Source organism: Danio aesculapii, chromosome 24 (assembly GCF_903798145.1).
Source record: "Danio aesculapii chromosome 24, fDanAes4.1, whole genome shotgun sequence".
Lineage (NCBI taxonomy): Eukaryota > Metazoa > Chordata > Actinopteri > Cypriniformes > Danionidae > Danio > Danio aesculapii.
Window position 1 is genome coordinate 38,166,920 of NC_079458.1, and position 23,890 is coordinate 38,190,809.

The 23,890-nt window shown below is 34.3% G+C and overlaps 1 protein-coding gene across 5 annotated transcripts in view; it reads right to left on the reverse strand.

Annotated features, from left to right (window-relative positions):
• Positions 1-23,890, reverse strand: part of pfkpa (phosphofructokinase, platelet a) — a 53,735-nt gene that overhangs the window by 14,281 nt on the left and 15,564 nt on the right. For 3 of the 5 annotated variants that reach the window (XM_056450230.1, XM_056450232.1, XM_056450228.1), the window contains exons 8-15: positions 21,358-21,453; positions 16,570-16,662; positions 13,677-13,802; positions 11,968-12,032; positions 9,779-9,848; positions 5,878-6,024; positions 1,938-2,008; positions 1,705-1,792 (exon numbers count right to left, since the gene is read on the reverse strand). In XM_056450230.1, coding sequence (XP_056306205.1) covers positions 1,705-1,792; positions 1,938-2,008; positions 5,878-6,024; positions 9,779-9,848; positions 11,968-12,032; positions 13,677-13,802; positions 16,570-16,662; positions 21,358-21,453 — 756 coding nt within the window. The remainder of the gene's footprint in view (positions 1-1,704; positions 1,793-1,937; positions 2,009-5,877; positions 6,025-9,778; positions 9,849-11,967; positions 12,033-13,676; positions 13,803-16,569; positions 16,663-21,357; positions 21,454-23,890) is intronic. The other 2 variants (XM_056450231.1, XM_056450229.1) reach the window with 1 other exon arrangement.

Genomic DNA, 23,890 nt, shown 5'->3' on the forward strand with positions numbered 1-23,890 from the left:
TACCGAAATAATAGTAATAATGAATAAAAACAGATGTAATTGGTTTTATTGTTAATAGTCATGTGGTTTTATTAAAAATCTATATTTTATTAACAATTAATTCATATAAGAAAATATGTATAAAAACGATTATATATTACAATAATCTGTATTATAAAATATAAAACATTAACATAATTTGTAAGCATGAACATCACAGAATATAATGTCAAAATGACCAAATACCATAATAATAATAATAATAATATATAAAGAAATTATAATACTACTACTACTAATAACAATTAATAAAAAGATATGCAATTGGTTTGATTGTTAATAATGTAATATTTATGTGGTTTTATTAAAAATATATTTTAATAATAAATAATAATAATAATCAATAATAAATTAATAATAATAATAATAAATAATAATGATTATTATCAATAATACGACTACTACTGATAATAGTAATGAATATGTGCAATGGGTTTTATTCTTAATAATGTAATATTTATGCAGTTTTATTTAGCTAATTAATTTTAATAACAATTAATTAATATAACAACGTTTAGAAATAAATTTTAAAAATATTACATATTACAATAATCTGTATTATAAACATAAAACTTTAACATAATTTATAAGCATGAACATTACAGAATAAAATGTCAAAACGACCAAATACCATAATAATAATAATAATAATAATAATAATAATAATAATAATAATTAATCAAAATATATGAAATTGTTTTTTTTTGTTAATAATGTAATATTTATGTGGTTTTATTTAAAAATATATAATTTTAATAACATGAAAAAATAATAAATTAATAAAAATAATAATTATCAATACTACTACTACTACTACTACTAATAATAATTATTATTATTATGTGCAATCGATTTTATTGTTAATAATGTAATATTTATGTAGTTTTATTTAACTAATTAATTTTAATAATTAATGCATAAAACAACAATGATGAAATAAAAAATGATGATATATTACAATAATCTGTATTATAAAATATAACACATTAACATAATTTATAAGCATGAACATCACAGGATAAAATGTCAAAATGACCAAATACCATAAAAATAATAATAATAATAATAATAATAATAATAATGATGATGAATCAAAAGTCAAATAAGTCTTAATAATAAAGATAAAATAAGTTAATAATGTAATATGTGGTTTTATTTAAATAAATATAATAATAAATTAATAATAAAGAAAATAATAATAAATTAAAAAATATGTGGTTTTATTGTTAATGTAATATTTATGTGGGTTTTATTTAAAAATATCATTTAATAAAAAAAATAAAATAAATAAATAGAAATAATAATAATAATAATATGTGCAATGGGTTGTTTAACTAATTTTAATAACAATTCATTAATAAAACAGCATATAAAAAACTATTATTGATTATGATTATTATTATTATCAATACTACTACTACTACTGATAATAGTAATAAATATGTGCAATGGGTTTTATTCTTAATAATGTAATATTTATGTAGTTTATTTAGCTAATTAATTTAATAACAATTAACTCCTATAACAACATTTACAAATACATTTTAAAAATATTACATATTACATTAATCTGTATTATAAACATAAAACATTAACATCATTTAAAACATGAAAATTACAGAATAAAACATCAAAATGACCGAATATGCAGAATCAAATGCATACCTCAAATCCTCCGATCACTAACAGTGCATTTATGTTATACTTCCGCATCTGCTCTGCTATTTTGTCAGTGTGCTTTGCAGGAAGCGTTCTGCAATTATGAGAACATTGTAGAGAAGCACTAAGCACAACACAGCCAAATACACTCCAAATCATTACTGAACTGCTAAAAAGTCATATATAAACAAAGAATACAAATAATACAATTGACATCGAATTGAAACAGAGATAAATACCGTTTAGTTCCCAGCAGGGATCCACCCTGGCCCGTCCATCCACCTACATCTGCCCATTTAATCTCTTTTATCTAAGAAAGGAGAATAGAAGGGGTTAGACATTTACTGGAATGATAATATTCTCATGAGGATACATTACAACGTCAAAATCTAACAAACTAGCTTTACTATTTATTCATACTAGCAGCATCTCAAAACATTTTTGCATTAATTTACTTAATAACAGCATTCTGAAATGCACAATTCTGAAAACTATACCATTATTAGATCAAATAAAGTTAAAGCTGACCATGATATTTATGTTTTATTGAACATTAATCATTCTTTAATTTAACCTACTTCACAGAGAAGTGACTAACATAATAAAACACATATAAATGATTTATTTATACATCTTACATTTAAAGTTAGTAGATTTTACATGTACTTAACACAGATGTTATTTTTACATATGTGAGCCTACAAATATATTAAAATACACAAGTCACAACTTTCAATAGGCATTATATGTTACGCTCTAAAGCAGGGGTCACCAAACTGGTTCCTGGAGGGCCGGTGTCCTGCAGATTTTAGCTCCAACTCTAATCAAACACACCTGAACAAGCTAATCAAGGTCTTACTAGGTATACTTGAAACACCCAGGCAGGTGTTTTGAGGCAAGTTGAAGTTAAACCCTGGAGGGACACCGGCCCTCCAGGACCGAGATTGGTGACCCCTGCTCTAAAGGCTTACATCCATTTTTTCTATAGTCTATATTCCATATTCTGAATATTTATTGTATGCATAATGAATTAGAGAGGTCACTTCTGTTTTAATGCACCGATGTGTACCTGGAGTTAAAATCAGCAATCAGTCAAGTGTTTTTGATAACTCTGAGTTTGTTAGGAATTTTGGCACACTCATCTTTGCAGAATTGTTGTAATTCAGCCACCTTAGAGGGTTTTCAAGCATGAACCGCCTATTTAAGGTCAAGCCACAGCATCTCAGTTGGATTCAGGTCAGGACTTTGACTAGGCCACTCCAAAATTAATTTAGTTTTTCTTCAGCCATTCAGAAGTGGACTTGCTGGTGTGCTTTGGATCATTGTCCTGTAGCAGAACCGAAGTTTACTTCAGCTTGAGGTCACTAACAGATGGACTCATATTCTTCTTTGGGATATTTTGGTACATAGCAGAATTCATGGTTTAATTTATCACAGGAAGTCTTGCAGGTCCTGTTGCAGCAAAAACATTACACACCATCCACCATATTTTACTGTTGGTATGGTGTTCTTTTTATAAAATACAGTGTTACTTTTACACCACACATAATGGGACGTGCGCCTTTCAAAATGTTTGGCTTGTCGGTCCACAGAGTATTTCCCCAAAAGTCTTAGGGATTGTCAAGATGTTTTCCGGCAAAACTGTGACTAGCCTTTATGTTGTTGTTTTTTTGCTCAGCGGTGGTTTTTGTCTTGGAACTGCAAACTGGAACTTGGAACTGGTCTCTTTCTTATGGTCATGAACCTTAACTGAGGCCCTTTTTTCATATAGGGCTATAAAGTTTTAGATTTTTTATTTCAAAACTGCATGATGCATTTGACAAATATTTAAATTTTGTTGACGATCTGAAACTTCAAATTGACAAACATGACACAAAAGTAAATCAGTAAGGGGGCAAACACTTTTTCACACCACTGAACTATCATTGGCCCTGTTTCAATTATATATGTACACTATTACCAGCCCTATGTTGCATGTAATAAACATTTAAACTACACTTGCATTGAATTGGAAATAATCTGAAAGGCATTTAGAGCAGAAAGTATATTCATTTAAAGTTGTATTTATTTATTTTACATTAAATTAAACTTTTTTCTTCAGTACTCACTCAAAAATACAGAAAAAAAGTAATGTGATCTTAAGCTTCTTACATTATCTTACATTTTGGTGTTACAAGAATACATTTGAAACTAAACAAAGTATCATGGCCTCCATTTTGCCATCTTTGTCTCCATTTCAACTGGAAATGCAAATGGACTCAATTTGATTACCGCTCATGTGCTTTTCTGACTCGCCTAGTTTATTGGATTAGACTGGCTCGGGAGACCATGACAGAAACCTCAGCCATAGATAAGACACTTTTAGCCAAAAATAACTCAAGTCATTTAATGTTTGCAGAAAATCTGAATACATAAAAAAAACAGTTGCTCAAAATAACACACACTGTTTTAATAACACACTGCTTACTCTATTGGAGTCTGTAATCCTCCCCCCGTTTAATCAACAACATAATTAGTGGATCATGTCTTAGGCCAAGCCCATGTAATCTAATTAATTGCTTAGTGTTTATCTTGATTTCTCCATCCACTTTCGACACATGGCTAATAGGTTTTACACACTGCCCCCTATCAGTACTGAGTGGTACTGCACTGGTAAATTGGTTTAAGTTAATCCTATCGTGTTTTGCGTAAGAGCAAAGAGCAGCAGTTTTAGAGATAGAGCTGGCGACACTCCTTGTTGGCTGTTTTCAACACCTACTTGAGTTAAACATGTTAACCTGTTGAGTGCTTCTCGCTCCTAATGCACTTATCGTAGAAATACAATTATCACAACTGGATTTAAGAGTGTTATTTAAAGGTCTTGTGAAGTGCTTTGAATTGTGCGTTTTTTTACTCGATGTTTGACGAAATCTGAAATGAAAAATGAAGAGAGGGTGGGGCATAGAGTAGCTCCTCCCCTTTTAAGAAGATAGCCAATAGCGTTTTGTTTTTATCACAGCTCTGACAGTGCGAGTGGTTGATCTAATGAAAAGCAAATGAGAAGCGGGCGGGGCATGTCAGATACTAGAGAGCATTTGATTGGTCAAGAGAAACTGAAATATAAGATGACGTGAAAAAAAACATTGATCGATTTAGAAGTGACAAACGGCAAGCTTTGGATGTTTATATCGGTTTATGTTTTCTAAATGCGAATTTTGTCAGTTTTGGAGGAGACTAGCTTATAGATATCCTTAAATCTAACAGACTAAAACTAACATCTCATTTTTTATTTTAATTTCACAGGAGTATTGCAGTAATTGCAGTATTTAATTGCCATAACATACAAGCTGCTGCTATTACAGTCAAGTGATTGTGTTGATTCATTTGTCTATGCAACCTTAAATATGTAAACACATTTGTTTGTGTGAAGCATAATATTGCCTTCCATTTATCTTTGACAAACAATACGCAACAGACCAGAAGTCTTTTATTTCCAGTGGAAACTACAGAAAATTCTGATCTCAAGCACATACAGAAATTTCAGATTCGATTTGAGCTTTGGGTGTGTTGAAATAATCAACATTTTGAAGCTAGAACATTTATATCCAGCATAACTATGAGCAGAATTACACTGTGTAAAGACTATTTCTGTAAAGTGACTGTTGTAATTATGAAATCATATGAATTCATTTGTTTTGAGGGGATATTTTCATACAGTTAATAAAGTCACTAAAACCATCCAGGCACGGTGGCTCAGCGGTTAGCACTGTTGCCTCACAAGTCATTGACAAGGTCATTGGTTCGAGTCCCTGGATCAGTTGGCATTTCTGTGTGGAGTTTGCATGTTCCGCATAAACCCGAATAGTTGGCGGTTCATTCTGCTGTGGCGACCCCCTAATAAATGAGGGAATAAGCTGAAGGAAAATGCATGAATTAAAACCATCCATTTTACTCCCAAAATCCAAATGTTAAGCTAAACGTATTGTTTTTTTTGCATATTTTTATTAGATATTATTATTATTATTAAGTATTATTACAATTTAAAATATTAAAAAATATTTCGAAGCATTTCACGTGACCTTTAAAAGTCCATTCAATCAGGACTGCATGTTGAGTTGTGGTTCTGCAGAATCTCTATATACAGTATTCAAATCCAGCTATATGGTTCACAAACCCTGAAACATAGATGTGAATATTTACCTGTCCCTTATAGAATCCTTCAAAGCCGTCGTTGACAGCGAACATTTTATGTCCCTCGGAGATGCCGACTCTGACAGCGGAGCGAACGGCTGCATTCATACCCGCCGCTGGAGCACCCACATTCAACACAGCCACGTTAAAATTACTCTGAAAGAGAGATGAACACAAACATGTCAATAAATTACATTTAGCTCATGCGTCTTAATCCAGCTGATCGTTTGAGCCAGCATGAGGCTTCAGCTATATTATTGAGTTACGTCGAGTTGTCTATAATGAATCATGCAAGCTTCGTTCTGGATTATCGTAAATCCTGCTCAATATATGTGGCCTGGCATGTAGAGCAAACTAAACTGTCCATGTTCATTTCTATGTCTAGAATGTACCTCTATATATTTGAGGACTGCCGGTTTTGTTTTTAAAACTTTCTATTAAGAATCTCAACTGCCTTTGGTATTTATCAGTCGGTAATTTAGTGTAGTGTTAACTCGACACAGCTTAGAGCATCACAACATAATTATCGACTAAGCCTTTTGACTTTTCTGAGATAATTCAGATTTTCTATTTAAGAGATGGGAGCACATTTAGCTTAACTTAGCATTAATCATAGAATCATATTAGACCATTAGCATCTCTCTCAAAAATCGAAACTATTTTCTATAATTCTCCTTATTAAAGAGAGGAAACTGCAATGAAAAGCCACACAATTATATTTTAAGCCATTTTAAGTATGTCCAGCACTCATACCAACCCTGTAATTCATATTGATAATAATAATATTAGTAATAATAATAATAATAATCATTTATTTATTCATTTTTATTAATCTGGGGTCGCCACAGCGAAATGAACCGCCAATTTATCTAGCATATGTTTTAGGCAGCGGATGCCCTTCCAGCTGCAACCCATTACAGGGAAACATCCATACACACTCATTCACGCGCACACAGTACGGACAATTTAGCTCACCCAATTCAGCTATAGCGCATGTGTTTGGATTGTGGGGGAAACCGGAGCATCCCGAATGAAACCCACGCTTACATGGAGAGAACATGCAAACTCCACACAGAAATGCCAATTGGCCCAGCTGGGGCTCGAATTAGCAACATTCTTGCTGTGAGGCAATTGTGCTACCAAGAAGCCTTTTGACTTTTCTGAGATAATTCAGCTTTTCTATTCAAGAGATGGGAGCACATTTAGCTTAACTTAGCATTAATCATAGAATCGTATTAGACCATTAGCATCTCTCTCAAAAATCTAAACTATTTTCTATAATTCTCCTTTTTAAAGCGATGAAACTGCAATGAAAAGCCACACAATTATATTTTAAGCCATTTCAAGTATGTCCAGCACTCATGCCAACCCTGTAATTAATATTGATAATAATAATAATAGTAATAAAAATAATAATAATAATCATTTATTTATTCATTTTTATTAATCTGGGGTCGCCACAGCGGAATGAACCGCCAATTTATCTAGCATATGTTTTAGGCAGCGGATGCCCTTCCAGCTGCAACCCATTACTTGGAAACATCCATACACACTCATTCACGCGCATACAGTACGGACAATTTAGCTCACCCAATTCAGCTATAGCGCATGTGTTTGGACTGTGGGGGAAACCGGAGCACCCGGAGGAAACCCACGCTTACATGGAGAGAACATGCAAACTCCACACAGAAATGCCAATTGGCCCAGCTGGAGCTCGAATTAGCGACCTTCTTGCTGTGAGGCAATTGTGCTACCCACTGCGCCACCGTGCCGCCAATAATAATAATAATAATAATAATCACTGCAAAAAAAAGTAAACTCTATATTCATTGCTAATAAAAACTGTAAACACACAGATAATTTAATTATGTCCTCGATTCACAGTTGTTTTGTTTTATTACCGAATGACTATGTTTATGGAATTTAAGCTGCAGAAACTGCTTGTATTCAACACAAAAACACCACAGAGTTGACATTGCAAACATTAGTTCGTCAGCACATGACCCTCGTTTACACATCAGCGCATGGATATACACTTCAGAGTCAGCAGCTGTTTAACAACAGGGTGAAGTGGTGTGAAGGGTAGCCAATCGTGAACGAGGTTATTTGGATAAAGAAGCATTAAAGGTACTGTCGCAAAAACATCTGTTGGTGGACAACTATCAAGTTGTTGTTGCCTTTATTTACGGCGTAGCTCTTGGGGAGATCTGGGAGATCGCCAAGTCAAAGGAGTATACAATATTAGATATTTATTTTAAAGTTTTATCATCCTCTACTGTAAGTAAAAACTGTAGGAAAACCAGAAGCCTAGTAATCACCTATTAAACAAACTGCTGCAAAAGTGTGCAATATGGATCATTTTTAGGATATTGTGACGTTGAGATGATATAGCTAAAGCATGGGTTATATGCACAGAGAGGGCCTATGTTTCCTTTACAAATATTATTGAAAATATGCCAAATTCTATGCTACAACATAAAACCACTTGGCTAACACACTTTCTAATCTTATTTTTAAGTCATATAAATCGTTAATGGTTGTAATTTACAGTAGGCTATTTATTAAGAAATTAAGAAAAATGCTATTTAATAATAATAATAATTATTATTATTTTTTTATTATTTTTATTATTATTATTATTATTATTATTATTATTATTATTATTATTTACTATTTAGCAGGATCATGTTTATTTTCTTATTTTATTTTATTTATTGTTAAAGTCTGCTTTTACAATTTGACACATTTAAACCACTGCAGAAATGTTCTAACCAACAGGCCCATGTCATATACGGTACAGATACATTTTTTAATAAACAGCCCACTGTAAATTAAAAGCATTAACAAATGCTTCATATTTTTGTTTTCACAAGCTTTGGAGATTCCGCTTTTAAATAATAGCTCACCTAGCTATAGCTTTCATCATGAGCCACAGCTGCGTTCAAAATGACTATGTTGAAAATGTTTACAAAGTGCACTGCGAAGGGAATTGTCAATATGAAGATCGCTCAAACTGAGCAGTAAAAAATACTTGGAAAGCAAATTACACGTAAGAGAGATTACTTTAATTTCTTTTCTTTTTTTTTTATCATTCCAAGTTTAAATGTTGGAAGGTTTGAAATGAATATGGCATAAGGGGATAACTGGGAACAGAACTCAACCAGGAGTTCTGCTTCTAACTACAGATCTAGAGGTGTAGTTGCAAGCGTACAAGTTTGTGACGCAGTGTGTGAATGTTCACTGGAACAATGGATTTGGGAAATGTCAGATCAACGAATTATGTTTGTAACAATGCAACTTGTGACCTTAGTTAGCTAATGAGTTTGTTTAAAATCAATGATCTTCACTGCTGATGGAGATACAATATCTCACTATGTACTAAAGTGAGTTTCTCACTGGGCAAGAAGCACTGCAATAAATTCAAGTGTTCCCTGCAAATAAAAATAAATGTGCTTCTGTCTGCACTCGCCTTCTGCACCTGATGGCGATTGCATTTAAACAGCAGTATTTTACACTTGAACAACTAAATTACTGCTTAAGTCTATTTACCACTCTATATTTTAATTAAATTAAACTATCTACATTGTAAAAGCAACCTCATGAAGTCACATCAACTTTTTACCGGAAGTGTATCAGTGGCTGAAAAGCACTTGCCATGCATATAGCCCATAGAGCTATAAATAACTATCCACAAGTAGAAATATGCACACAGGGTGTGTATATCTTTGGTTTCCTCTGGAAACAGCTGCTATGTCTGGAATGGTGTCTCAGAGCATGCACTGAGGTGTTGTGAATAGTGAATGGTCCAGCAGCAGGCTGATGTCAACAGAGGATTGTTTGGTTGAGATAGAGTAAAGGCTTAGCAGGTTAAAACAAACGCAAACTGGTTTTCAGAGGATGAAAAACTCACATGTGGAAGCTCGGACTCTGGTTTGCGGTGAGCCAGCAGCTTGTACGTCTTCAAGTTGTTCTCAAAGCTCCTGCATTTACAAACAAACATCTAAGAGTTATTGTTGAGATTAATAAAAAAGACAGGTTATATATGTCATTTTGACTTCCCTTTTTATGCTATTTTAATTGTCCCATCGCCCCTATTTTATTATCCCGTGATCTCTTCAAACTAATTGACATGACTTTTTTTGATGCGCACACTATTTAATTAATTTAGTAAAAGTGTTTTCAGTGTCGTTTTTGCTCAATATTTCGGTAACACTTTATAATAACTACACACTATAAATCATTTATTAAGCATTAGCAAATAGTTAACTCGTTATCTGTTAAGCATTAACTCTACATTAATAAGCGTTAGTAAGCAGTTTATAACTGTAGCTACAAATGCTGTATTCTTGACTTACAAACATATTTATAATGTGCTTAATACTTGTACTTTCATACTTTGCTAATGATTTATTTTTCATTACTAAATTAAGTATCGCATTATTTACAAACCATTTGTATTTAAAGTAGTTGAGGGTTTTCAGAATCATTCAGAATGAGTTAGTAAATGATTAATAAACTATTGAAATCAACGTTTATTTGTCTTATTTATTCAGGCATATATTAAGGGTTACTATGTATGTTAATAAATGCTTTATTAACTCAACTTCATCCAGTTTTGTGACCTAATCTAAAGTGAGGACTATTTATGCTTTATAAATCCCTTATAAATGATAATTAAAGGCTCAGTTAAATTCTAAACAAGAAAATTGACATTATTCATTCCTTTTCATTTAAAGATACACAAATAAAACTGTACTTCAAATGAAAAATAAACCATTGCAACCTTATCAAAAATAAAATTACTGTAGAGTTTAAACATTGCATCTTATTATATTGTTCAATTATTATATTGTTGTTGTTGTTTTATCCAGTTTTATGTCGTATTTTGACACTCCTGTTATTCAGCAATGTTTAAACTTTACAGTAATTTTATTTTTTAGAAAAGATTGCAAAGATTATTGTTCATTTTATACTGAGCCTTTAATTATCATTTATAAGGGATTTATAAAGCATAAACAGTCCTCACTTTAGATTAGAGCACAAAATTGCGTGAAATTGACTTAATAAAGCATTTATTAACATATTAGTTAACTATTAGTATATGCCTGAATAATAAGATCTATAAACATTGATTTCAATAGTTTATTAATCATTTACTAACTCATTCTGAATGATCCTAAAAACCCTCAACTACTTTTAAATACAACTGGTTTGTAAATAATGCAATACTTAATTTAGTAATGAAAAATAAATCATTAACAAAGTATGAAAATACAATTATTAAGCACATTATATAGGTGTTTATAAGTCAAGAACACAGCATTTGTAGCTGCAGTTATAAACTGCTTACTAATGTTTATTAATGTAGAGTTAATGCTTAACAAATAATGAATTCACTAGATGCTAATGCTTAGTAAATGATTTATAGTGTGTAGTTATTATGAAGTGTTACCAATATTTCTTATTGGATGAAAAGTTTATCCTTCTAGGTTGTGCAAAAGTTTTAATGCACATTTTCAAAATCTATGCGCATCTTGGCATATCTAATGGCACAGTTTTAGATGAGCTTTTTACAGTAAAGAAAACGGTGTTCTCATGTTTACATCTCCCATATATAGAATGTATTCATATATGCAACATATATCACATTTGTATGGCTGTTTACATATTTTTAAATATAAATAACAGATATGCACATATATATGTTCAAATATATTCATTTATGGCTATGCATGGATATGATTTCAGTATGGAAAAGTAGACATTCGTGGGCAGCCAATAAAGACCATAGACTGGCAGATTTGTTACAGATCTGCTTAGGTTTGTGGAAGAAGTAAGAGTGTAATTTCTGACAACTAATTTCAGGCAGTTCAGAATCACTTGTATTTTTGGCCAGACATTAACTCACTTCCTGCCATGACCACACTCAGTATAGTAATGAATATGTATATGACGATGTGGATGGTTTGGTCTTGGCGGAATAGATCTGCTACGCTGCTGCTTTTACATAGATATCAGGTGTATTCCAGACTACATGGAAGGGAATATCTGAATGAACATGAAGTTAAACTGAAGTCAAGCTACAAAATGCAAACGCACCTGCCACGTAGCTGCACGGCCTCTTCAAACCTTTTCCCATCCATGGCCTTCTGCACTTCTTGAGTCTACAAAACAAACAAACACTTACATATTAAGACTCGATGACATCAAATCTGTTGATTTATAATGATTTTTTTGCAAACAATGCATAGCTCATATTTCTCTGAAAGCCTATTTCTGCTATGAGAAAATTAATTCTGGCTTTTTCAGCTCTGAGTGTACGTTAGTAATTTGTCCTAGCTATTCTTAAAAAATACGTCCAAGATATATATTGACTTTTTCTAATCAAGTTAAAGTCTGCTTGAACCGGAGGTTTCTGAGATGTTTTCAGTGCCTGTATGTTAATTTCCAACTGAAACAGAATATTAAGTAGGGGGTGGGGCTTTCTTTGTGCACATCATTCCTTCATTGATAGTTTTCACGTGTCGTCACACCATTACGATGAGCGGACATGCATGGGCTGTCCTTCTAGAGAATTCCTTCATAGAACGAACAGCCAGAAAGGATACATTGACCCATAACATTCAACTGCCAATACTTTTGTATGCTTTTATGCAGTCTCTATTCTAAGTTGAAGTTTACATATGAAATGCAAAGTCAAAGTATAAATAGCAGAAGTGAACAACTAGATTTTTACTACCAGCAGATATTATTTATTTATTCATTCATTCATTTTCCTTTGGCTTAGTCTCTGATTTATCAGACATCGCCACAGCGGATTGATCCACCAGCTATTCTAGCATATGTTTTACACAGCGGATGTCCTTCCAGCCGCAACCTAGTACTGGGAAACACCCATACACTCTCACATTCACACACACACACTCACTACGGACAGTTTTTTAGTTCATCTAATTCACCTACAGCGCATGTCTTTGGACTGTGGGGGAAACCGGAGCACCCGGAAACCCACGCCAACACGGGGAGAACATGCAAACTCCACACAGAAATGCCTACTAGCCCAGCCGGGACTCGAATCAGCAACCTTCTTGCTGTGAGGCAACAGTGCTAACCACTGAGCCACTGTGCCACCCCAGAAAATAATAATCTAAACAAAAGAAACCAACACCAAATCTAAAAGCAGACACTTACGAACTATAACAGTGTCATCAATGACTAAATCGCTGGATTGGCAAGGACATGACGGCTTTAAATGACTGGAAAAACAACTGCAGGTGCAGAATATGGATCGCAGTGTGCACAATGTATAGTGTGTGTTTATATCTCTGGTTTGTTCTGTTGATATATGACCCAAATACTCGTAGCGTCTTGAAACAGATGGAAATTTGATGGGTTAAAAAAAGTTTGGCTAAGGACCACTGCTCCAAACGCAGAAGCAAATGATCAGAATTTGATTGAAGATTACCAATTTTTCGATTAACAAGATTATGATTTTCCATTTTTTTCACTGGATTAACTTGCACAAATGAACTGTTCACCTGAAGAACAACAACGTGCACTAGCAAAATAAACATTGCTCATTTGCATTAATGTAATAAAGTAATCGAAATCATTTTGTCCAGACACATTTAAACCAAATGTAATTAAATATAACATTTCGGTACAAATAAATATAATTCAGTTGATCTCCCAGGGATGGTCGTGCAGTAATAATCCATGAGCGCTGCAGTAACGCTCTGTTGAGTGTCTGAGTGTGGATCTTTATTATCACTGCACTAAACCCGTGCTGGAATCTGTCCAAGTCTTACCATCTGCACACACTCCATGAGGGGCAGGCGCACAGACTGGTTCCCACACAGCGACACCACGCAGGCCGGTGTGTTTGCTGTGGTCTCAAGCAGAGCCAGAACCGCCTCCACGCCCATACGACTGGCCTGACAACAAACACAGATGAGCATTAGTGTCTTCAGAGCTCCATCACTAGATTTAATATAATATGACTCACTTTATGTATAGAAATAGTTCTATATTCCATGTACTATTTTTTTAAACATAATTTGGGAACAAGCAATTTTGCTTCTCTATGATATGTATCATGGAGTATAGAGCAGGGGTGCCCAAACTCTGTCCTGGAGGGTCGTGCAGAGTTTAGCTCCAGCTTGCTTCAACACACCTGCCAGGATGTTTCTAGCTGGCCTGGTAAGAGCTTGATTACCTGGCTCAGGTGTATCTCATTAGGGTTAGATGCAAACTATGCAGGACACCGGTCCTCCAGGATCTATGTATATGTATATGTATATTTTTTATTTTTATTATTGGCAAGGCCGTAGGTTTGCACTTGACATTGATGGGGACGAGTGAATACAATCCACCCACACCCCCGCCAAGAATGAATTTTTTTTTATTTTTATATTATATATTTTATATATTGCTATTAATTAATTAACTGCTATTAAAATATATTATTAATTAATCCTCTCTTCATACAATTTATTAAGTGATGTTTTATAAACAAATTTCAGGAGGAGCACGCGCAGAAGTTTCAGTATCAAATACGTCATTGACAATTATTCTATTATCCAATCAGTTCTTGACCAAACTATATATACCAAAGCTGTCTTACCTGCAGCATCTTACGACTTTAGCATCCCTCCACCACCCCGTCACCTCACCTCTTAAGCATTACTATCCTGGGGGGAGCGTTCTGGGGCCGGGCTAGATACTTCACTCGAATCCCAATTCATCTCTGTTTCCTGATAAGGGGAATAACTCGAGTTTGGGTGTCTCCCCGAGCTCAGAGCCCTCTCCCCGGACAGCACGCCAAATACGCTTTATTCTGAAACTATTGCAAGTGTTAGCCAAGGGGGTTGAGGTGGTTTGAAAGACCAAAAGTTGGGTTATTATTATTATGTTTGAATTTATCTTATTATTCAAATAGCCAAATTCTCCCTGTGGAAGGTTGAATGCACTGGCACAGTTTGTTATTTGCCAATAGGCTTCAGTTATTAATTGAAATCAAGTTTTAACAGACTTCCCTAAAAAATTATGATAAGAAAATTGTATTTTAAAAATAAGTATATTTACATATTTGAAGAGTTTAGATGCAAAAACCTCTAAATACTATTTAATACTTTCTTCTAAAATTAGCATTTTTCTCCAACTCCTGTGTGTGGACTCAGTGATTTTACTTTTATAGTGACGAATACGTCTTTTCCATTGCCTTTAAAGTGAAATAACTAAACATAAATATACGAGGCTGAGAAAAATGCTCATTTTACAGGGCATTTAGAGGTTTTGGCATCTGAACTCTTTATTTCTTTATTCTAAGAGTTTAAAGTTCTATTTTTTATGTGCACATGTGTGTATAAAGCAATTTAACAAAATGGTAGGAAATATTTTTGGTACATCAAAAAGTGTAGTTAAAATAAGCATCCAACAAGAAAATCCAGCAAAAACGAGTTCTTAATACGTCACTAAAATATAATATTTATACCTCAATTAAACAGAATGAATAATTAATCAGGTGATTAACTGCAAAAAGGTTCAGTTTTTCAGAAAACAAATAACCCCTCCTTTCAATAAGCGGGCTACAGGCCTGAAAGTGTAATGTTAAAATAATGATTATTAACTGATAAAGAGACAGTTTAATAAAGACTTTCGTTTATTTTTCGTACAATTTACACATGCATCATAGTATTATTAAAAGATGGAGCGCAGGCTGTAGTTTTTCTGACAAGTTATTTCAACCGAAATTGGAGATGTTACTCTAAGAGATTAGGAGAACTGGCAGGGTCATATACTTATACATGTAGGTGTTTATTCTGCAGTTAGTTTTAAGGGAATTGTTCACAGACTACATCAGTCTGCTATAACTTTAGACTGACCGTAAAAGCTGTGAAAAACACTAGCAAAGCGGCAATATCATGATGGACTCATTCAGTAGTGAACTTGAGTTTATGTGACTTACACTATTCGTTGAGAAAAGCTCTTTATGTCCACCTTTTTTGCTACTGCCATCCTCACCTGTGTGTGTCACACACCTCACACACATGTTATGGGAGAATTCCCCTTGCGCAGTTGTTTTGCCGCTGCTTGTATCTGAAAGCAGCCTCTCACATGACAGCAGGGAAAGGCACAGCCAATCACAATGTTCATATGTGTTTGGGGGCGGTGCGACTCGAGGAGAGAACGTGATTTAACCCTTTCGGCATGTTTACGTTTACATTGACCGTGTGATGTTTTTAAGTGAATTAAATTATTGGTGGGGATATTTCAGTAGTTGGTGGATATTGGTGGATACCCTAAATCTACGCCTCTGATTATTGGGGCAATATACACAATTGCAGAAATTTTGACTACTTGATTTAAGATTGTTGTTATTTTATTTTATTTTATCATTACTATTTATTTCTTACATTTTCGTGTGTTTTATTTTATTTATTCATTGCAGTTTGTGTTTGTTTTAATTGACATTGACTAAAAATAAATGGAGTACTCCCAGAAGAGCACTTTATAAAAACGCTGCACTCTTTTTGTTCCATTCCCTAGAGTGACGTTAAGCCTTTATGTAGTGCTGCTTCATCATTGTAGAAATAGCAGACCACGTGCAGCGAACGCGTGTGTGTGTGGACGGCAAATCTGTTTACGTACTTAATGTAAGCTTCCCCAACCCTCCTGTTTATTTCCTGAAGAGTTTCTCACCAGAATCCTGTCAAATGCTGAAGGGGTTCCTCCTCTCTGGACGTGACCCAGGATGGTCACGCGCGTGTCGAAGCCCAGACGACTGACCACCAGCTGAAGGGGTCACAAAGAAGATTTACTGCTGAATTACAGGAATCAAGGGAATTAAAGGTTTTAGGTCATATTTTGTCAACATAAATTCTAATCTATCATGCAAGATGACAATCTGCTCTGAATAAAGCATAGGTTTTTGACCTTTTTACACAAAATAAGTACAATAAAAGAAAGGGCTTTTCAAACTGAGCTTAACCCTGGGTTAAGGTTATTCTAAACTCTGTATAAAAGAAGGTTTCCAACTTTAGAAATAGGGCTAGCTCTATTTTTTACCTGAAGTTAGAGTCAGCATAGCTTTTGTGCTGTTAACCCCACACTGCAGTAGTTCTAAACGGATAGTTAACCCCCCAAAAAGGCCATTTACTCCTTATTTACTCACCCTCAAGTAGTCCCAAACCTTTATGAGTTTCATTTTTCACTTGTTAAACAGTAGTCATCAATACTATTATGAAAGTCGGTGGTTTCATTTTGTGTCAATAAAGAAACTCAAACAGGTCTGGAATAAGTATTTATGTAACAACCCCAGGGGCGACACGGTAGCTCAGTGGTTAGTACTGTCGCCACACAGCAAGAAGCTGGTTCAAATCCTAGCTGGGTCAGTTGGCATTTCTGTATGGAATTTGCATGTTTTCCCCGTGTTGGTGTGGGTTTCCTCCGCGTGCTCCGGTTTCCCCCACAGTCCAAAGACATGCTGTACAAGTGAATTGAATAAGCTAAATTGGCCGTATTGTATGTGTGTGAATGAGAGTGTATGCATGTTTCCCAGTACTGGTTGCAGCTGGAAGAGCATCCGCTGTGTAAAACATATGCTGGATAAGTTGGCGGTTCATTCCACTGTGGTGACCCCTGATTAATAAAGGGACTAAGCCTAAGGAAAGTGAATGAATAACAACCCCAGGTTATTTCCATTCTAAATACCCCTTTTAACCCAGTGTTTCACACTTATTTAGAAGGGGTTATAGTACTGTTATACATTATTTTTTTCCGCAGGGTTATGAGTTAGCTCTGCTTTAGTACTTTTAATCCCTCACTGCACTGACAAACATGTGCAGCGCAAAATAATGCAGTGCTAATCTATGCATGTGCTCTGAACAGTCACAGAAACATTGTGTGTTGCATATACACTGTCGATTTTGCATTTAAGGGTAGACATCTCAAATAATGGCCCAAGAGACGGTTTCTAGACGGTTCTAATTCACGGCATAGTCCATCAATTAAGAAAACATTAAATATATAGAAAAAGAAATATGTATATAATATAGAAGTCATGTGCTGCATTTTGTTTATTAAGTGACATAGCAAATATGTCAACCTATGTTAACACTAATGCAGTGTGAATAAAAAATTGCTTATGGAAGCATATTTTGTTTTTAAAAGAAGTCTAATAGACGTCTAAACATAGACGGCTTTGTTAAAACAAGGCTAAATATGAGCTGTCAGTGAACATCTAATAGACATTGAAGAAAAGCCCAAAACTAGACTAGTCATCAAATACAAGAAAATGAACGGCTACAAAAGTCAAGTCTGTCTTATCTGTATTTGATGATTATTCTAGTTTTGGTTTATTCTTAAATGTCTTTTAGATTTTTACTAATAGTCCAAATTTACCCTTGCTTTAGCCAACAATCTCCAATTAGATGTCTGTTAGACGTCTAAACACAAAATTGCTTGGTGGGTTCTGTTTAACTAGGTTTAGAATGACCCAGGATTGACTCTCAATTGTGAAAAGCCCAGAGCTTATATTTAATACTTACAATAAAAACAAATATGAAGAAATTAGCTTCAAACTGAAACTTCTGTCACCATTTACTTCACACAATGAATTCAACTGTGACCAATTCAGCCAAACAAAGATTCTATCTTCAATTGTGCTCCTTGTACAAACCTGTTGTATGATTTTAGCTGTAAATATGGCTGCCCGTCTTTTAATTTATTTTCATTGTGTTCAGTCACTGGTTTTGTTAATTTATAGACTTAGATAGAATCTGGTCACCATGCACTTTAATTATATTTAAAAGAGCAGCATTAACATTCTACAAAGCATCTTCTTTGGGGTTTTACTAAAAATTAAAAAGACATATGAGATTATTACTGCAAATGATGCCAGAATTTTCATCTGTCCTTTATATGTTCTTGCTGAATTAATAAAAAAAAAACTTAGTACAATAAAAGCAAGGCTTGAATCAATAATACCCGCGTGCGTTTAGCAGAAAGTTTCACAAGAAAGCTGTGCCGCCCATGCAGAAAATAAGAAACTTAGCAACAATTGGTGGAAGTAGAATAGCACTCCATGCCAGTCAGTAAAGAAGAGCCCATTTTTAGTACATGTTAGAGATTGTGCTAAACGCTGAAATGAATTCAACTCCTGCAGGACCGTTTTTTTTTAGGGTGAGGAAATTTCAATCCATTCCCAGCAAGCATAGTGTGTGTGTGTGTGTGTGTGTGTGTGCGTACGTGCGTGCGTGTGTGTTTTGAAGACATCTAATGGAGGTCCAAACATAGATGTCTTTGCTAAATTTGGGAGGTTACTGAAATTTGAATAGATATATAAAAAAAGAAGAAGAAAAAAAACTGCATGTAATATAACAGACAGAAAAGAATGAATACGCATGTGAAGTCTGTGTAATCTGTCTATCTGAGTGGGTTCACACTGACTAATCTGAACAAAAAAAAAAGATAAATGTTTCCACAATTACAACAAAAACTATATAGTTCTTCATACATTCCACATAATTTCCCTTATTTTATGACTTAATATAGAAATTGAGAATAACACTGGGTTATTTCATCAAATACATTTTTCGAAGTGCAATTTAAGCACTTTCTAGATGTATTTACCAACTTTTCCAGCACTTTACAAGTAGATAGATGTAGATGTACATACTTCATGCTGAATTATACCCAATGCCATTTATTGTAGCATTATGTAGTATACTATTGACCTTATTCTTCAATGCGGAAGTGCGCTTGTATTTGCGATTGTTTTAGGACTTCCGATTCAGTTGCCTATGGGAGAAATGACTAGAAGTAATAAACGGCAGAAAACGGTCAAACTACTTACTCTACAAACAAGTGTTTGCATGATGATACATAAAAAGTAGAATAATATAATGAGAAAAGATCAGTTTGCAACATAAAGCAGCATTACGAGCTGTTTTTAACCTCTAAAAATGAATGGACGTGAATGAGACCGGAAGTCTCGAGCCAAAAAGATTCAATTGGCTGCGCCCATTCATACGCGGAGAATAAGGTGAATACTATAGTATAATATTCCAAAGAAGAAGAAAAAAGCCAACACTGAAATAATCTCATTGATTATCAATAGAAGCTCTATTAAATGTAATTTAATAATCTTAAATGCAAAAAAGATCAAGTTCCAGAGTTTTAATCTTGTGCAAAAGCCAATTTTATTTAGTTTGAAAAGTTTATTAATTGTACTACCCATTTACTAACATATTATTATGAAAGCTACATTTTCAAGCCATTTGTTGAAAATCTAAGCACTTTTCAAACCTTGAAAACATCAGAATAAAATTCAAGCATTTTCAATGGTTTCCAGCAGCTGTAAGAACCATGAGAGCAGATGAATCGTATATCCTTATGATATCCTAGTACTTATGTGTTTATTTGCAACTTCAAGTGTCTGCAATATTACTTGTACGTAATAAATATTGGGGGGGGGGGGACGCAGTGGAGCAGTAGGTAGCAAAAAGTTTGCTGGTTCGAGCCTCGGCTGGGTCAGTTGGCGTTTCTGCATGAAGTTTGCATGTTCTCCCTGCATTCGCATGGGTTTCCTCTGGGTACTTCGGTTTTCCCCACAAGCAGTACAGGTGAATTGGGTGGTCTGTAGTGTATGAGTGTGAATGAGTGTGTATGGATGTTTCCCAGAGATGGGTTGCAGCTGGAAGGGCATCCGCTGCGTAAAACATATGCTGGATAAGTTGGCAGTTCATTCTGCTGTGACGACCCCGGATTAATAAAGGGACTAAGCTAAAAAAGAAAATGAATGAATGAATGAAAAAATATTGTGTGACAAGATACTAAATTAAGTGTTAAAACTATTGTTAGATGTTTTTAAACTAAGTATGATTAATTATAATTAATGTAGTTTTTAATACTAAGTTTATTTGTAAAAACACATAAAACTGAACTGGAAAACACAGGAAAATGTGCATTTCTATCACTATTAACTAATGCAATTATTCAATAATTAAAGTAAATTCAAGTTGTATTTGTATAGCGCTTTTCACAAGAATTATTGTTTCATAGCAGCTTTACAAAAGGTGCACATTACTGCATTAGGATCAAATTTGGAAAAGTTAAGGTTATTAGTTACCATAACTTGATTAGTTACTAATAACTTTAATTAATTAAGTAGTAACTAATAGATTTTAGCAGTTAAAGTTATTATATATAAACCGCTTGCAGTTATATAGTAGGTGATGTCTGTTTACATGTTCATTGAAGAGTATTTGGTAGCCATTACTGGTTATGCTCAGAGGTGACAGAAAGTGCCTTGCCAGAAAGTGTGTGTGTGTGAGCGCATGTGTGTGTGTACATTGTGATGTGGTGTGTGTGTGTGTGTGTGTGTTTAGGCAAACCACACAGGACAAAGCCAGAGAAGGAGGGCAAACAGAGCTCAGAGAGGTCAGGGGTCAATGCAGGAGCTGGATCTGCTGTACCTCATGTACTTACATTCTTTACATGTTCTGAGGTAATGGGCTGGTTCTTACGATCAATCGCACCTTCGGCTACTATAATGATATTCAGCCTTTTCATTCCTGCCCGTTTCTACGAGGGTAAGAGACACGTCACAAACAAGGACAAAAACAATGGGAGAGACTCAAAAAGCTGGAGTTCAGGATGCAGAATTGGCCAAGGAAGGAAGTAAAGGGCAAGTACTCAGCCAGGTCTTCACTTCCCATACCACAAGTTGAAGGGATAGTTCATTTAAACACGAACATTTGCACTTTTGCACTCGGCCTCAATTGGTTCCAAAGAGTTTCTTTATTCTGCTGAACACAAAAGAGGATATTTTGAAGAAAGCTGAAAGCAGGTAATCTAAAGGAAGTCAATGGTTACAGGTTTACAGCTTTCTTCATTATTTAAAATAACAGCAGAAGGAAAGTCAGATTTAGAACAAGTGAAGGGTGAGTAAATACTGACTGAATTATCAGTTTTGGGTGAACTATTCCTTTAAGCTTCATTCTCAATGACAGCAATTCACTTGTTTCCATGTTTCTGTATTTTGGTTGAAGTCACCAATGAGAGTGACTGTTGATCAAGGTCAAAAAATGGCTCTACTGATGGTATTCAAGACCGACTATCAACATCAGCACAGCTTTATCTAATAAATTGTGGCAGAATGAAACCGTTTGAGTGAATATTCCTGACAAGCAATATGTGTTTATAGCCCCAGATAGCCTTAGGGCAGCTAAACACTGAAAAATCTTGCTGATTTCTGTTTTAATTGAATCATATTACCTTTTCTAGTCATCTACTGTAAACTTAAATCAATCAAACTGACCAATTAAGTCAAACTTAACCTAAATTAATTAGTAGAAACCTGATTAACTTGATAAAATACGTTACCGCAACTTAAAATTAATATGTTATAATTTATAATAATTCCTAATAATCAATTACAGTGCAATGACCGTAGTGATTTGCGCTAGAAGTACTTTACTGCTCTTTTCGTGTAATTTATAATAACATGTGGCAGACTACTGAAGCTGGTCTGCCATTGGTTGAGATATACAAGTCAAGTTAGTAGTCCAATAGTGGCTGTTGATATACTTCTACTCAGAAAGTTGTTGTAAAGTGACCCATGAAGACTACAATGTAAAAAATTATTGCTGTCTGATTATTTTTAGTTCAATTAATTTTGCTTTTTTTGTCATGTCAACTTGGATCACTCAAGCTGACTTAAAGCATTACGTTAAACTTTGTATAAAAAAATCATTTACCCTGATCTACATATTAAAATAAGTTAAATTACCTTGAAAAATTGTTATCATGGCTTTTTAACTATTATTATTTTAAGTGTAGGTAATTAAAGCTTTGGTCAGTGTTACTGCAATGTTCTAATATTGGCCAATGTCTACAGTTTGGTATACTGTTGTTGTTCAGTTTCCCTGTGTGGTTGTTGGTGGTTAAAGTCAGTGTACTGTTGGTCAGAATGTTTCTATACTGAGTATAATGTTGGTCATGGTTGCTGGTCAATGAATCTAAAAGGTTGTCCATATAATGTGTCCATATTTCATTCTTAATGTCTTAAAATCAAAGCAGTTTTAGTCAGGAAGTTGAACATGTGCATTAAACATGGTCATCAAGCTATTATACTTTTGGTAATGGTTGCCATTACCATTTTGTTGGCCTACAAGTCAACATATTGCTTTCAAAAGACTGCAAGAGCTGAGATGTTGGTCAATACCAATGAATACCAATGAAATGACAACATTATTGAACAGAGTTGCATGGACTATAATCAGAAAGTTATTATACTTTGATCAACAGTGCAAAGCTGATGCAATTTTGGTCGCCATGTTGTCATCTGAATATTCCTGGCCATGTGTCGAATTTGCCATACTGTCACTGTTATGTAAGGTCACCAAGTGAACAAGGGTGTTCAATTGGTCAAGGACTCCAAGTTATTATAATGTTGTTCAAGGTCCTCAGATGGTTGTGTTGTTGTTGTTGAGGTCACCATGCTGTTGTTCAGAATGTTCCTGTATTGTTATTCATGGTACCAAGTTGCTATATTTTTTGCTGTATAGCACAATGCTCTACTGTAATGTATACCATTGTTTAGGATTAAAAGGTAACACTTTATTTTAATGTGTCCTTGTAACGCATGTTCTGTGTACTTGCTAAAGCAATAACATGCAACTAACCTTAAACCTAACCCACCTTCTTACCCGAACTCTAAATTAAGTACATGTAATTAGGAATGTCAAAAGTTTCGAGATCAGTAGCTATCAGTGTTGAAATTTTAAAAACGTCCATTTTCCGCTAACATTCGAGCAATGATCTACACGATTCGTAAACTGCTCCAGTGTCCGTGTTTGCACTGGAACCGATAACCTTGACAGCCAATCAGTCATTTTGGTTGAGCCTGTGAACACAGTGGCCAATCTGCTGTGCGTTAGTAAGCATGCACTCATACCATTGATTGAGGTCATTGATGAACCATTGATGAAGTTACTATAACTCTTTGTTGTTATATTAT